Below are 15,614 nucleotides of genomic sequence, written 5' to 3'. Positions count from 1 at the left end.
AAAAAAAATTCCATGGAAGGCATCGGAACATAGTAAAAGATATTAGGTTATTTGTTTATCAATGACTACAGTACGAAATATCTGAGAATATATAAGTTCATATATGTATATAGTGGTATAATGGTTATAAGTTCGGGACCAAAGGCACGAACCAGTCACCACTTAAACCGCTATGAACCCAGGAAGAAAAAATGATTGAGATACAGTCTCTACGCAAACAATTCTAAATGATATTGAGTTTACAAGAGTTGCAATATACAATATTTACAAGCATAAGATAATCTCAACCTCTGTGTGTCTATGTACCATGTTTTTACAGTATACATACATAGTATATGTTCAAAGATAAGAACAAACATCTACATTTATGTACCACCTAAAAGAACACAGCGGCATACATGTATCAAGTAAATCGTCAAACTCTATAGTTCCCAAAGGGGATTTCGCAGCCACGTATACATCAACTCAATGATACACATGTCATGATGATGTAAGCCAAGATTCATCATATGATGAGCATTTCATCCTATGTTTGTTACCACGGATCGGTGTTGTTGTATAGAGAACTTGCAATAGATGAAGGTCTAGTCCAATCATCTTCCATCGAGATTAGGTTAAGTCGAATGATTAACTTTTCTACGGCATCTTCCTCCAGTTTTGTGACTGAATATGATGATTGCGTTAATGGCACAGATTTCTGCAATGAATGATTCGTGTAAATAAAAATTACGTGTCATAATTTGAGTTAATTGCCAAAGGGGGTAGAATGGTGTACCTCAATATCTTGATATAATTTGAGGTATTGTAAAGATTCATTGTAGAATCCACAATGATACAGAAGAACACCATAATCTCTTAGTTCCGTAGAATCAGCTTCTAGAATAATGAGCCGCTCACATGCTATACGAGGAAAAAGGAAACATCCAAGCATAAAACGATTTACATCAAACCTATTTCTTAAGGTTTAAGTAGAGTACGAATTTGTGAGATCGATATTGAAAAGCATTAAAGCTAGAGGTGGAAATTTTAATCCTGTACATGTAAATGGGTTGATTTGGGTTATACGTTTTCTATAACAGGTCAAATGCTTAAATTGAAACACTTGGCTAAAATAAAAATGGGTTTAACAAGTCGAAATTTACTCAAAGGATCTAAACGTGTAAAACCTCGTAATATAGTTCTTTTTTCTTCGAAGGATGTTCTAATAAATTATACGTAGTATACTATATTATTTTTTGAGGATGAATATATTTAGTAATGATTTTTATCACATTAATTATTTAAAAAAACATAGATGGCATGGAAGAGTGATTGGCCCTCCCCGGCTCAATTCATAATAAAACTTACCCGTTTTGACCCAAACATGTTTTAACTTGCAGGACCTGCCCAATTTACCACCTCTAAATCTCTAATAATACCACAACAATTTGAAAGTTACAACTACTAGATGTTTCTCAATAAACTAGCGAAATTTGAATCAAAAGGTACAACTAATGATGCAAAGAGCATGGCTATTTTGAAGTCACATCTAACGCATCTGAACGCAAAATCGATAGTTAGACAAAATATGTTCATATATTACAGCAATTCTTCAGTATAATGAGAAAGACACGATAAACTGCATACCAGAGAGTGCACGCCTTATATCCCCAAAGCGAACACTGGTCCAAACTCCACGTTCAAGCCTATGCCTAGCAGCCTTTGCAGATGCAAGTTCCAAGCCACTGTGGTGGTCAAATAAAAGGTTGTCACAGTAGACAAAGGAGTGGGCCGGACAGTAAAATCAGAGGTCAGAAGTGACAAAATGAGTGGATCGGTCGGACGGTACCAAGTAATAACGTGTCAGCTACTTTGGTTTTCCCAGCAAATTTTTATTTATCCACAAATTAAATTTTACAAATAGATGGTGACCATTTGCGTCACATATAATAAAGATTACATTATTTTCAAAATCATCATCCATATTTGAACAAGACTGGGTTTTTTTTGCATAGAAAAATTTAATTTAGGTGGCTTTTAATCTATTTGAGCAGTTTCCGTTCAATTAATTTTTTAGTCTACCCTTTCGACCCATCACAGCTAGAATACAATATATATCCACCCATATATATATTACAGACCTTTTGTCAACGTCCCTTGATCTATCAGAGCAGTTTGCAGCCTCTGCAGCTCTAAGAAACGGACTTTTACTTTGGTCAACTTGAAATGGCCAGAAAGCATATTTCAAGTCCCTCAAAATCTGCACAGAAAATTAACATTTATATTTGTGCATGAATCAGAAAAAAAGAAAAAAAGAAAAAAAAAGAACAACATTTATATTTGTGCATGGATCAACCCTAACTTTCTAGTCGTGATCACTGTTGCAGAACTCGGAAAAACTCGCCGAGTACTCGGTTATAAGTTCAGGCCGAGTAATCAGTCAAAACTCGGTCAACAGGGATTACTTGGCCAAAACTCGTGATTGCTCCGAAAATCGGTCAAACACGTCCAAATTGGTCAAAGTCAAACATGGTCAACATCCAATTACTCCCAGAGTACTCTCCGAGTTGCCAATTACTCCCAAAAAAAGTCCTGATCGATTACTGAAGAAATTTGGTACCAGATTATGAAGACAGAATAGTAAAATATAAGAACAAGAACTTATTGGAAATCCTTCTCCAATTATAGAAAAACTCTTATTACAATCTCCTTATTACATCCCTATTTATAGTTGATTAACCTTATCCATTAAGTTAATCAAGTCTAGTCTAGAATAATCTAGGATAACCAAGTCTAGAATCATCTAGGATAGTCAAGTCTAGAATAAAGTAGAAAAGTCAAGGAAGAAGCAAAATTGAAAACAATGACGGCTAGCCCACTTGTTATCCGTTCACATGTTCCACCTCCTCAAATCCATTTGAGATATAATTTCACAAAATAAACCTCTAACTATTACTTTATGTCAAGATTGGTCCAACAATGACCCCCCCAATCTTGACCTTGAGTAATCATTTATTTCTTTGAGTCTTCAATCCTTTGAACCCCAAGAATCTCTCTCATTTCAGCAAACTTTAACTTCGGCAATGCTTTTGTAAGAATATCAGCCCGTTGTTGATCCCAACTGATGTGTTCAACTTTAATCTTCTCCATTTCAACACATTCTCGTATGAAATGATACCGTGTGTCGATATGCTTACTTCTTCCATGAAATACCGGATTTTTCATCAATGATATTGCTGACTTATTATCAACTTTGATCACGACTTGTTCTTCTTTTCTTCCAGTTATTTCAGCTAAGAGTCCCCTTAACCATATTGCTTGACAAGCTGCTGCAGTAGCAGCCATAAATTCTGCTTCGCAGGATGATAAGGCCACTGTTTGTTGTTTTTGTGAATTCCAAGCAATAGGTCCATCATCAAAGTAGAACACTAATCCAGTAGTACCCTTTCCATCATCTGGGTCCACCGAGAAGCTGCTGTCACTAAATCCAAGTAGGTTATTGCTACCATTCCTTCGATAGTGAATACCCAGGTCTACTGTACCTTTCAAGTACCTGAGAATTTGCTTAACAGCTTGAAGATGAGTAATTTTAGGAGTTTGCATATACCTACTTGCATATCCCACCGAGTATGCAAGATCCGGCCGTGTATGAGTTAAATACCGAAGGCATCCAATTGTTTTCCGGTATTCAGTTGCATCAACACATTTGCTGCCATCATCTTTCATCAACTTCACACCTGGTCCCATTGGATATTTGGTGGAATTGCACTCCCACATTCCTGCTTCCTCTAGGATTCTTTTAGCATATCTTGATTGATGAATTTTTATTCCATCTATGCCTTGTATTACTTCGAGTCCGAGATAATAAGAAAGTAAGCCCAGATCACTCATCTCGAATTTATCTTCCATTTGTCTTTTGAATTGTTTGATTTTCTCCAGGTTATTACCCGTTACAATCAAATCATCAACATAAATTCCTACCAAAAGTGATCCTTCTTGTGTTCTTTTTGTGTATACAGCTTGTTCAAGCTTACACCTTCGAAATCCATATTCCTTTAGAACTCCATCTAATTTTGTATTCCAAGCACGTGGGGCTTGCTTCAGGCCATAGAGAGCCTTTGACAGTCTGTACACCTTTTGTTCCTTCCCCTTTATCACAAAACCTTCCGGTTGAGATACGAAGACTTCTTCCTTGAGGTCACCGTGTAGAAATGCTGTTTTAACATCTAGGTGATGAACATCCCACCCTCTTTGGGCTGCCAAAGCTAGAATAAGTCTAACAGTCTCAAGTCTAGCTACGGGTCGTCAAAGTCTACACCATGTGTCTGGATGTAGCCTTTGGCAACTAGCCGTGCTTTATGTCGTGCGACATTTCCTTTTGCATCCCTTTTAATTTTGTATACCCATTTTAGTCCAATAGGTCGGTGTCCTTGGGGTAGATCCATTAACTCCCAAGTATTATTCCTTTCAATGGAAGCTATTTCACCTTCCATAGCTTGCTGCCATTCTTTATATCTTGTAGCTTCCCTGAAATTTGTTGGTTCTCCTTCAGTAAGAAGATCATATATATCACTTTGATTTTTCCAACCTCGTGGTGGTGTATCATCATATGTCTCCTCTTCTGCCATAGATGGATCTGACTCATTGACTGTATCTGTCGGGAGACGAGACAGCATAGGTCCTCGTTGTTTTACTGTTGTTTCAGGAATGCTAACATCAGAATGGGTTATGCTTTCCTCATTGGTCGATCTTCCTTGACTTGAGGAGTTACCGCTTTGTGGGCTATATGAGCTACTTGGGCTGCCTGGTTCAGTAGGCCCATTTTCGGAATTTTGATCAGCCGAGAAAACTTCACCGGGGTTTATATGTATCACGAATTCTCCTTTGTGATTAGGTTCTTGATTGTATTCTACTCCAGAATGCCAATCCCATTTGCGTGCTTCATCAAATTCCACATCTCGACTTATTACTATTTTCATCTTCTCGGGATCATACATACGATGTGCCTTAGTTCCTGGTTCAGTTCCTAAATAAACCATAGGAATACTTCTGTCATCAAGTTTTTTTACTTGATCTGAAGGTACTTTCACATATCCAACACATCCAAACACCCGTAAATGATCAAGATTTGGTCTTCTTCCTTTTAAAGCCTCATATGGTGTTTGATTTTTCAGAATCTTCGTGGGCAACCTGTTTAGAATATAAACCGAGTGACGTACTGCTTCAGCCCAGAAACTTTGTGGCATATCCATTGCTTTAAGAATACTCCTTGTTGTGCTCATCACTATTCGATTTCGCCTTTCAACGATACCATTCTGCTGTGGCGTGTAAGGTGCAGTCAACTGTCTTGTGATTCCAGCATAATCACAATACTGATTGAACTCGTTGGATGTAAATTCTCCTCCCCGATCAGTTCTAAGGACCTTTATTTTCCTTCCATATTGATTTTCAGCAATCGCCTTGAATTTCTTGAATTGCTCAAATGCCTCTCCTTGGGTTTTTAACATGAAAGACCACATAAACCTGCTGTGATCATCAACAATCAGCATAACGTACTTGTTTCCCGCTTGGGTGGCAGGGGATATGGGTCCGCACAGGTCTGCATAAACCTGTTCCAGTGGATTTTGGGCTCTAAAAGTCGTCTGGACAGGAAAACTTTGTCGTGAATGTTTCCCTGCTAAACATGCTTCACACATCTGTGTAGGGTGATCAATAACCGGCACTCCATCCACTAGATTGTTGGTCCCTAGCCGCTTTATTGTATCAAAGTTCACATGACCGAGACGGGCATGCCACAACCATGCTGGATCATCAATCTTGGCATGTAAACAGATTGGTGTCCCAACCTCGAGATTAATTTTATACAACCGATTAGGGGACCTTTGAACCTTCATTAGCAGCGATCCATCTACCTCAAACATATATAAGAAACCATGTTTGATCAAGATTACACAACCCCCTTCTTCAGCTTGCCCAAGACTAAATATGTTAGTCTTTAAGTATGGGATATAAAGTATGTCGGTCAACAAACGTTGTTCACCATTCTTACATGTTAAAAGAATAGATCCTCTTCCTTCTATATCCACACACGAGTTATCCCCAAATCTCACTGTACCACCAATATCCGTATCAAGTTTTGAAAACAGTCCTTTGTTTCCTGTCAAGTGGTTTGTTGCTCCAGTATCTAAGTACCACATGTTTTCTCCACCATCATGTGACTCATACTTTGCTGGAAAAACCTTCTTTTCACTTAGATGAATTACTTCCTTCTCGCTTCTTTGATTGGCTACGGACATCAATAGTGCAGGTCTGTCATCATTAGCCACTGGTAGTTCGGTTGATCTAGCTTGAGTCAAATTTGCTTGTTCTCTTTTCTTTCGTGTTGGACAATCCGATGAGAAGTGTCCAAATGCATCACATCGAAAACACTGCAGCTTTGATCGATCTTTAGTTAAGTTTTCAGTTATTTGTCTACTAGCAAAAAAGTTTTGTCCGCGGCCTGAACCCTTCCTCGACCACCAAACTGTCCACGACCTCGGCCCCTACCCCGGGTGTCTTGGCCATTCCCTCGACCTCGACCAAAGTTGTTTTCCCTTTTCTTTCTTGAGTCACATCCTTCATAGGACAACAGAAGTTGGTCATGGCTGTTATTTGTAGTCTTTAGACTGGTTCGTTCTTCGTAAGCTTTTAGCCTACCCACAACTTCCTGGAATTTCACCGTTTTGAGATCAACCAGTTGTTCGATAGTGGCTGCCATATTTAAGAATTTTTCTGGTATGGCAGTTAATATTTTTCTCACCAACGTGGTTTCCTCAATGACGGTTCCAAGTGCAGCTGATTTTGAGGCAATTCCAGAAAGTTTTGCTGCAAAATCATCAATTTTTTCGTTATCTTTCATCCTTGCTGCTTCAAATTCAGCTTTAAGAGTTTGAAGCCTAGCCTCCATCACTCGTTCAACTCCAAGGTGACGGGTCTTGATTGCATCCCAGATTTCCTTCGCATGGGTGCAACCTGCAACTTGAAGAATCAAGTCTTCAGGTAAAGACTGATACAGATAAGCGATTGCAGCATTATCCTTTTTCTGATCGACATCAGTTCCAGGTTCAATTGATTCCCAGATTCCATGTGCCTTAAAAATCGCTTTGATCCTAAGCGACCAGATGGGATAATTGGTCGCAGTTAGGATAGGGCACTGGAACGTAAGATGGCTGGTATCCTTGATTGCATCCGAGGTATTGATAATATCCCCCATGAATCTGGTCTTCGATCGACGCTCGTATTTTTCTGTCTTAGAATCTGGTGATTGATCTAGTCCTTTTGATCAACAACACGATCCCTTTTGTAACTCAGCTCTGATACCAATTGAAGAAATTTGGTACCAGATTATGAAGACAGAATAGTAAAATATAAGAACAAGAACTTATTGGAAATCCTTCTCCAATTATAGAAAAACTCCTATTACAATCTCCTTATTACATCCCTATTTATAGTTGATTAACCTTATCCATTAAGTTAATCAAGTCTAGTCTAGAATAATCTCGGATAACCAAGTCTAGAATCATCTAGGATAGTCAAGTCTAGAATAAAGTAGAAAAGTCAAGGAAGAAGCAAAATTGAAAACAATGACGGCTAGCCCACTTGTTATCCGTTCACATGTTCCACCTCCTCAAATCCATTTGAGATATAATTTCACAAAATAAACCTCTAACTATTACTTTATGTCAAGATTGGTCCAACAATTACTACCCGAGTAACAATTTTAGGAACCTTGGTCGTGATATATGTTTTAGTCCCTCTCCTTTCAGCCTATAGATATTCATATGTGTGTGTTTGCATGTGAAAAATTTACCTGTATTCAGATGTATGTGTTTGTGTGTATACAATCATACATAGCTACATACATACAAAACTTCCTTGTATGAACTTATGATACAAATGACAAATCACATATTGTTTAAACCGGCTCGCCAAAAAGAGCAGTTGATTTTTTTTCATAAAATACCATAATAACGAAAAATTAGTAGATGAACCTGCAGGTCAATATGTCAACATAAAAGACAGGAGCCACCTTCAGTAACAGGGATTCAGTTGTCACAATATGTTGCTGATCAGACTCGGTAGACTTTTGCTTATGATATCCTTTAGGAGAACCATATGAATCATTCGGGGAAGAAATTTCGACATCGAAATTAATGAGACCCCATAAACGTAGCATTTTCAGTATCTCTGAATATATCAGAGAAAGCATTGACATTGACCCCACTCGATGGGTCAAAACCTGACAATGCATTGAATAACACTTTACTGTTTTGAAGGAATTTTAATAAATCTGTGGTTAAAGTTTTAACGAAAGGTGTCTACTTACTGAATGAAGATAAACTGCTCGTTGCTCCAATTGGTTGCTTGAGTTGGCCCTTCGAAACCCCTAAATTTATTCACGTAACACGAGATTGACAAAATTAAAAATCCCATGCAGTAAAAACGTCTGGAGACGCGCAGACATAAGACATAATAAGATCTGCAGTCTGAAAAACAAATAATACCTAACATTTTCATAGAAAAATTAGAAAATTCCATAAAAAGTAACGAACTTTGTTCTGATTACTGTGTTTGGGCAATACATTTTATCTGCACTAAAAAAAGTGTACACTTTCAAAATGTTTCATTTGGGATACTTTTAAGCAAACTAGCGGCTCATATCATAATTTGATCAGCTAACCAACACAAATTACCTTATATCATGTCTGAAAGTAAAAAAAATTTGTCAAAAGTCATGAAAGTTAATTAGTTGTTATAGGTTGTTATCCAAAAGTGTATTTAAGTTTCAAAAGGAAATATCATTTTAATTATATCGGCCATAAATTCGGAGTTTAGAGTTGGATGTACCTTATCAACATACATGTATCTCTCTAGACATTGAAGAAACGTATCAGGTGATGATCCAAATGACGAACTGTAACGTGTGCAGTAGTCCATAATAAGATCATCTAATCTCGTAATAAATGCATCAACAGGAAGTGGTACGGACGAATGAGAAATGAGAGAGTCGTCTTCTGCTGCTATATAAAGGGCTGTTTTCCCTAAATCAACTGCTCCATTAACGACTATGCTTGATTCCCTCTCCATGTTAGACAACTTGCCGATTTGTGCGCGAAATTCCTCTCGTGCTTCCTGTTGTAGTACATCACATTCAAACAAATGAAACTGAAATTTAACATCTACAAACATCTAAACTCTGTAATTTCATCTCTCTTGATTGATACTTATTTACAAGATACAACGAGGATATTTATAGACCCGAGATACAAGACCTTACTGCCCAATAAATGCAGCAACCCAACTAACTACATTAATTGCACCGTCCCAACTAACTACATTAATTGCACCGACTACCTACTAACATTAAATGTGTATACGTATGTCTTATGAATTGTAACACTCCCCCTCAAGTTGGAGCATAGATATTGATCATGCCCAGCTTGTCACAAAACTGACGGATACAATTTCTAGGTAATGCTTTGGTAAATAAGTCAGCCAACTGTTCATTACTTTTGATATGAGGTGTTTGAATAATTCCTTCTTCTAACTTTTCTCGAGTAAAATGACAGTCAACTTCAATATGTTTGGTCCTTTCATGGAAGACGGGGTTGCTTGCAATATGAATGGCTGCTTTGTTATCACACCACAGATTCATTGGTTCGGACTGAGCAAAACCAATCTCGCTAAGAAGGTTACGAACCCAAATAAGTTCATAAGTTGTCTGGGCCATGGCTCGATACTCAGATTCCGCACTTGAACGAGATACCACATTTTGTTTCTTACTTTTCCAAGATACAAGATTTCCTCCAACAAAGACACAATAACCAGTTGTAGACCGTTTAGTTACAGGATCACCATTATAATCAGCATCAGAAAATTCCTCAATAGTGTGATGACCATGATTCTGGTATAAAAGACCACGACCAGGTGTACCTTTTAAGTACTTTAAGATATGAGTGACAGCATCCCAATGTGAGGTTCTCGGAGATGACAAGAACTGACTAACAACACTCACCGGGAAAGCAATATCAGGACGGGTGAGAGTAAGATAATTTAGCTTGCCAACAATCCTTCTATATTTTTCTGGGTTCATAAGAAGTTCTTCTTCGTCAGTTTATAACTTTATACTAGGTATCATTGGTGTTTCACAAGTTTTTGCATTAATCATCCCAGAATCACTGAGCACATCAAGACAATACTTTCTCTGAGATAAGAAAATACCTCTTTTATTTCGAGAGACTTCAATACCGAGAAAATATTTCAAAGGACCAAGGTCCTTCGTTTGAAATTGAGTACTTAAGAATGTTTTTAACCTGTGAATTCCTTCTTTATCACTCCCAGTAATTACAATGTCATCCACATAAACAACAAGCAAGATGCACCCAGAGTTTGATGAAGCGAAGAATACGGAGTGATCATATGCACTTCTTCTTAGGCCAAAGTTTCTAACTACCAAATTGAATTTTCCGAACCAGGCGCGAGGAGATTGCTTCAAACCGTAAATTGCTTTTCGTAATTTGCATACTTTACCAGACTCCCCCTGAGCAACAAACCCAGGTGGTTGCTCCATATAGACTTCTTGCAAATCTCCATGTAAAAAAGCATTTTTCACATCAAGTTGGTGAAGTGTCCATTGATATGTAGCATCTAAAGAAATGAATAATCTGATAGATGTGAGTTTAGCAACAGGAGAAAAGGTCTCAGAATAATCCACCCCATATGTTTGAGCATATCCCTTAGCAACTAAACGAGCTTTCAATCGTGCCAAAGAACCATCAGGATTAACCTTTACCGTGAAGACCCACTTACAACCAATTGCTTTTTTAGAAACAGGTAAGTTAACTAATGCCCAGGTGCCATTATGATCGAGTGCATTCATTTCCTCAATCATAGTAGCACGCCATCTAGAATGAGCCAAAGCTTCACCAACAGTTTTCGGCTTGGAGGCAGAGTCTAAAGTGGCAACAAAAGCACGAGAAGAGACGGACAATTTATCATAAGAGACAAAGGAAGCAATAGGATAAGTACACTTACGTTTGCCTTTTCGAAGAGCAATCGGTATATCAGAATCAGAATCGGAAGATTGAGTATCATGAATATCACTAGAAACATTACTCGGTGACTCACCGGGAGGATCTACCGACGATGACTGTGGCTCAGGAGCGGGCACTGATGTAGGACGGGGTCGTCGACTGTATATATATTGAAAATGGTCAGTTTGTTCTGATGGTGTGGGATCTGGTGTGGGATCTGGTGTGGGAACTTCCATGCTATATCTCAATAAGTCATCACTCTCCTCATGATTGCGAGAAATGGTTGTGGGAAAGAACGGTAATTCTTCTTGAAATGGGACATCTCTGGAAACAACATAGCGTTGGAGAGTTGGTGAAAAGCATCTATACCCTTTCTGAAGACGAGAGTATCCTAGAAAGACATACTTAATAGATTTAGGATCTAATTTGGTTAGGTGAGGTTGGGTGTCTCGAACAAAACAAGTGCTACCAAATATCTTAGGCTCGATTGGAAACAAGGATTTTGTAGGAAATATGATACTATATGGAATATCACCATTAAGAACTTCAGACGGCATGCGATTTATAAGAAAGCACGCAGTTGATACGGCATCAGCCCAAAAAGGTTTTGGAACATTCATTTGAAATAATAGTGCCCGGGCCACCTCAAGAAGGTGTCTATTTTTCCGTTCCGCAACCCCATTTTGTGCTGGTGTATCAACACATGATGACTCATGCAGGATACCTTCTTGTAGCATATATGATTTAAATGACTCTGAGAAAAATTCTTTTGCGTTATCACTTCTCAGAGTTAGAACAGAAGTATGAAATTGTGTTTTTACTTCAGCAACAAAGGAACAAAAATGATTAAACACTTCCGAGCGACTTTTCATTAAATAAAGCCATGTAACACGAGAGTAGTCATCAATAAAAGTAACAAAATATTTAAAACCAGATTTTGATGTCACAGAACACGGACCCCAAACATCAGAATGTACTAATTCAAATGGGGACGCAGCCCGCTTATTGACTCTAGGACTTAAGTGGACTCGTTGATGCTTAGCGAACTGACAAGACTCACAATATAAAGAGGATAAACCGGAAAACTTAGAACATAGTTTCTTCAGATTCTGTAAAGAAGGATGACCTAACCGACAATGCATCATAAAAGGAGAGGATGACTTTGAGCAAACTAATGACCGGGGAATTTTTGTTGTAGTTTCAAGTATGTAAAGTCCATCAGATACCCGTCCTTTACCAATAATCTGTTTCGTCGAGAGATCCTAAAAGATACAAGAGTCAGGAAACAGTAAGGCTACACAATTTAAGTCACGAATAAGTTTGCTGACGGATAGCAGGTTAAATGAGAAATTGGGCAGACACAAAACGGATGATAAAGATATAGATGGGGTGAGGTTGATAGTGCCGGAACCAAGAACAGGGGAGGTGGTACCATTTGCAATTGTGACATACGATGAGTGTGTATTGAAGTCAGAGTAAAGATGGTTATTACCTGTCATATGATCCGAGGCACCAGAATCAATGACCCATTTGGAGGCTGATGATAAGAGACACGTGTCATTACCTGTTTCGGCAAAAGCAACGGTTGAAGTAGTAGGTTTCACAGATTCACCATTTACAACAGTTGAAGATGCAGCATGTGCTGAGAGATTATTCCTCATATTTTGAGTTTGCAATTTCTTGCAAAATCGTTTAGTATGTCCAAGTTCATGACAATAAAAACACTCCACACCAGAATTAGTGGGTTCTTCCGTTATTCTATCAGTATGGCCTCCTCTTGAACTTCCTCGATAACTTCCTCGATAACTTCCTCGATAGCCTCCACGAGACCTCCCTCCTCTAAATCCTCCACGACTGACAAGAGCAGTGTTGTGCTCAGAAACTTGAGGTGTTTTAACATCCTCGTGACGGAGGACACGAGCAAATGTTTCTTGAAGAGAGGGAATTGTAGACTCGTTCAAAAACTGGGACTTAATAGCATCATGTTCTGGTCGTAAACCAGTTAGAAAGCTCATGACCGCTATTTGCTCACGTTGTGTCTGCATAGTCTTAATATCAGCACTCAAAGGCATCACAGAGTTAAACTCCTCATATGTTTTCTTAAATTCCATAACATAAGCCATTAAAGATCGATCGTGTTGTTCACCGCGATGAAAAGATTTGCACACATTAAATATTCTAGAGATATTGCTCTTTCCAGAATATAGAAAATCGAGATACTCCATAAGCTCTTTTACATACAATGATTTACCAACGAAGTAACCGAAGATTCAATGGAATTCATAATTTGAAGAAAGAGTCTGGCGTCATTTTGTAGCCACAGATCCCGTGTATCATCTTTAGGAGGTTCGGAAGTAAGATGAGAAGCTTTTCCCATGCTCCAAGGTATACACGGATTGTCTTACTCCATTCAAAGAAGTTAGACCCATTAAGTTTATTGTCGGTCAAAAGGGCTGCAATAGGAATAGTCTCGCTTAAATTACCATCTATTTTCTTTTCATCGCTAATTTTTTTTTTTCCTGGAAATAAAATTAAATTAAAATATAGCTTAAAATAAATATTAAAAGATACTGATAAATATACTTTAAGCTATTTGGTAAATAAATAAATATCTATTTCGGTTATAAACTGCAGACACTTAGTAGTGGAATACTTTAAGAAAGAGAGATACTTTAATAAAAAATATCTATTAAGCGACAGAAAGAGAGATACTTTAATAAATATCTATTAGTAGTGGGATACTTTAATAAATATCTATTAAGTGATGGATAACCCTGCAGACAGAAAAAGAGAGAGATATTTGGTAAATATACTTTAAGAGAGATAGAGAACTCGACAGAGAGAATCACCAAAAAAATACCGACAGAGAGAATCACGAGCAATCGGAGAAATATTCCGGACAGATGATCGGAATCACGAGACTGATGATCGGAAAAGAGAACCGGCGGTGGAGAGTTATCCACGCGCCTTCACGCGCCGGCGAGTGGGCGGCGACTGGCGGTGATAGGCGGCGCGTGGGATGGCTTATGGCGGCCGGAAGTTTTTCGTATTTTTCAGATATACAATTCGGGACCTTCTGGGACGTTTGGCGGGGGTGGTGAGATCTGAAAGTGACTTCGAAATGGTTCAATTTGGAGACAGAAGTGATATCGGCAGTGGGTGGTTATGGTGGTGGTGGTGACTTACAGACCAGACTCAAACACTCATAGGTACGCTCTGCTCTGATACCATGAAATTTAACATCTACAAACATCTAAACTCTCTGTAATTTCATCTCTCTTGATTGATACTTATTTACAAGATACAACGAGGATATTTATAGACCCGAGATACAAGACCTTACTGCCCAATAAATGCAGCAACCCAACTAACTACATTAATTGCACCGACTACCTACTAACATTAAATGTGTATACGTATGTCTTATGTATTGTAACAGAAACTAATAAATCTCATCAGCAATCATTACGTATAAGAAATTATGTAATTCATAATTACTCGTGATGTCCACGCCTAGAACATAAGAATGTGCACGAATTGAATGTTTAGTGGACTGTTTGGAGGAGAAGTTCGTTTACGTGCTTCAACTTAGTCAACAAGATAACACGAGCAAGATTTTTTGTTCATTTAATTTAATCAATCAACATAGCTATACACATATAGTTTATTAATTAAATTTCTTGAATGTTTGGTGATATGGTCTTGAAGGTTAATTAACAGTCAATGTTTGTTTTTTATTATTACTTTGTATACATTCATGTTCGTTTTTCATCTTAACAAACTAATTCGAACTAACATGAACACAAGAGTCTGTTCCTTTATCACGTAATCGTGTCGGTTATATGTTCTGTTAATTTAAACAAAAATGAACAAGCCCCTTTCGTGTTAATTCAGTTCGTTTACAACGCAATTTCAGAGTATTACTTATTATAAAAGTTATAATTCCTTAGTGTAAAATCTTCAAACACACAATTAAGTTGTATGCATCTACAAGACTACTACAAGACCTAAATTGTATGCATATAAACTTCTAATCATCTGCTTGGCATATTGAACAAATCAAATCATTTTCATCAATGGAGCTAAAAGAGAATGCTTATATTGTAAGCATATATAAAATTAGGAGTAAACATTTGCAATTTTTGTATCTTGCAATTAGCTACGATAACAAGTCAACATCAAACTAACAAATTAGTCAACAATAAGAAGAAGAAACTGAGATGATAAAGGAAGAAAAGGAATACAAACCCTAGCATAAGTGGTGTTGAATCCAGAAGAATCGAGCGCATCATGGAGTACAAATTTGAGGTCTTTTGGTGGTCTGAAATCAGATCGACACGTGGCACCACCTCTGCATGTAGAGATCGATGATGATTGCAATAGAAAAGTACCTGAAATCCATGATGAAGCTAATCCTCCACTCATTTCTGACGAGTATTAAGCTGGTGTTATTATTCAAAAATAGATAGATAGATTGCACTGCTATTTGCTGGTAAAAAAAAAAAAAGATTGCACTGCTTGTTGCTTGCTGATTTGTAATCATTAAACCCACACCCCCTTAAA

General features: G+C 37.8%; 1 protein-coding gene across 2 annotated transcripts; it reads right to left on the bottom strand.

Moving 5' to 3' along the window:
- Nucleotides 1-254: 254 nt before the first annotated feature.
- On the bottom strand, nucleotides 255-15,532 carry LOC139861925 (uncharacterized). Of its 2 annotated transcripts, XM_071850447.1 has the most exons (8): nucleotides 15,300-15,532; nucleotides 8,866-9,150; nucleotides 8,345-8,404; nucleotides 8,048-8,257; nucleotides 2,121-2,239; nucleotides 1,627-1,724; nucleotides 776-900; nucleotides 255-697 (listed from the first exon to the last, which is right to left on the bottom strand). In XM_071850447.1, exons 1-8 carry the CDS (start codon nucleotides 15,474-15,476, stop codon nucleotides 536-538), a joined length of 1,236 nt encoding a protein of 411 aa, XP_071706548.1. In that variant the 5' UTR covers nucleotides 15,477-15,532; the 3' UTR covers nucleotides 255-535. The 2 variants fall into 2 exon arrangements, with proteins under 2 accessions (XP_071706548.1, XP_071706549.1); XM_071850448.1 differs by lacking the exon at nucleotides 8,048-8,257.
- Nucleotides 15,533-15,614: the final 82 nt, after the last annotated feature.

Source organism: Rutidosis leptorrhynchoides, chromosome 8 (assembly GCF_046630445.1).
Source record: "Rutidosis leptorrhynchoides isolate AG116_Rl617_1_P2 chromosome 8, CSIRO_AGI_Rlap_v1, whole genome shotgun sequence".
Classification (NCBI taxonomy): domain Eukaryota; kingdom Viridiplantae; phylum Streptophyta; class Magnoliopsida; order Asterales; family Asteraceae; genus Rutidosis; species Rutidosis leptorrhynchoides.
This window is presented reverse-complemented; position numbering and strand designations above follow the sequence as displayed.

Coding starts and splice junctions, on each gene's coding strand:
- LOC139861925 (XM_071850447.1), bottom strand. CDS start 15,476: ATGAGTGGAGGATTAGCTTCATCATGGATTTCAGGTACTTTTCTATTG. Junction 2,240..8,047: donor CTGAATCCCTGTTACTGAAG/GTGGCTCCTGTC, acceptor TTTTCTGTGCAG/ATTTTGAGGGACTTGAAATA. Junction 698..775: donor AATTATATCAAGATATTGAG/GTACACCATTCT, acceptor CATTCATTGCAG/AAATCTGTGCCATTAACGCA.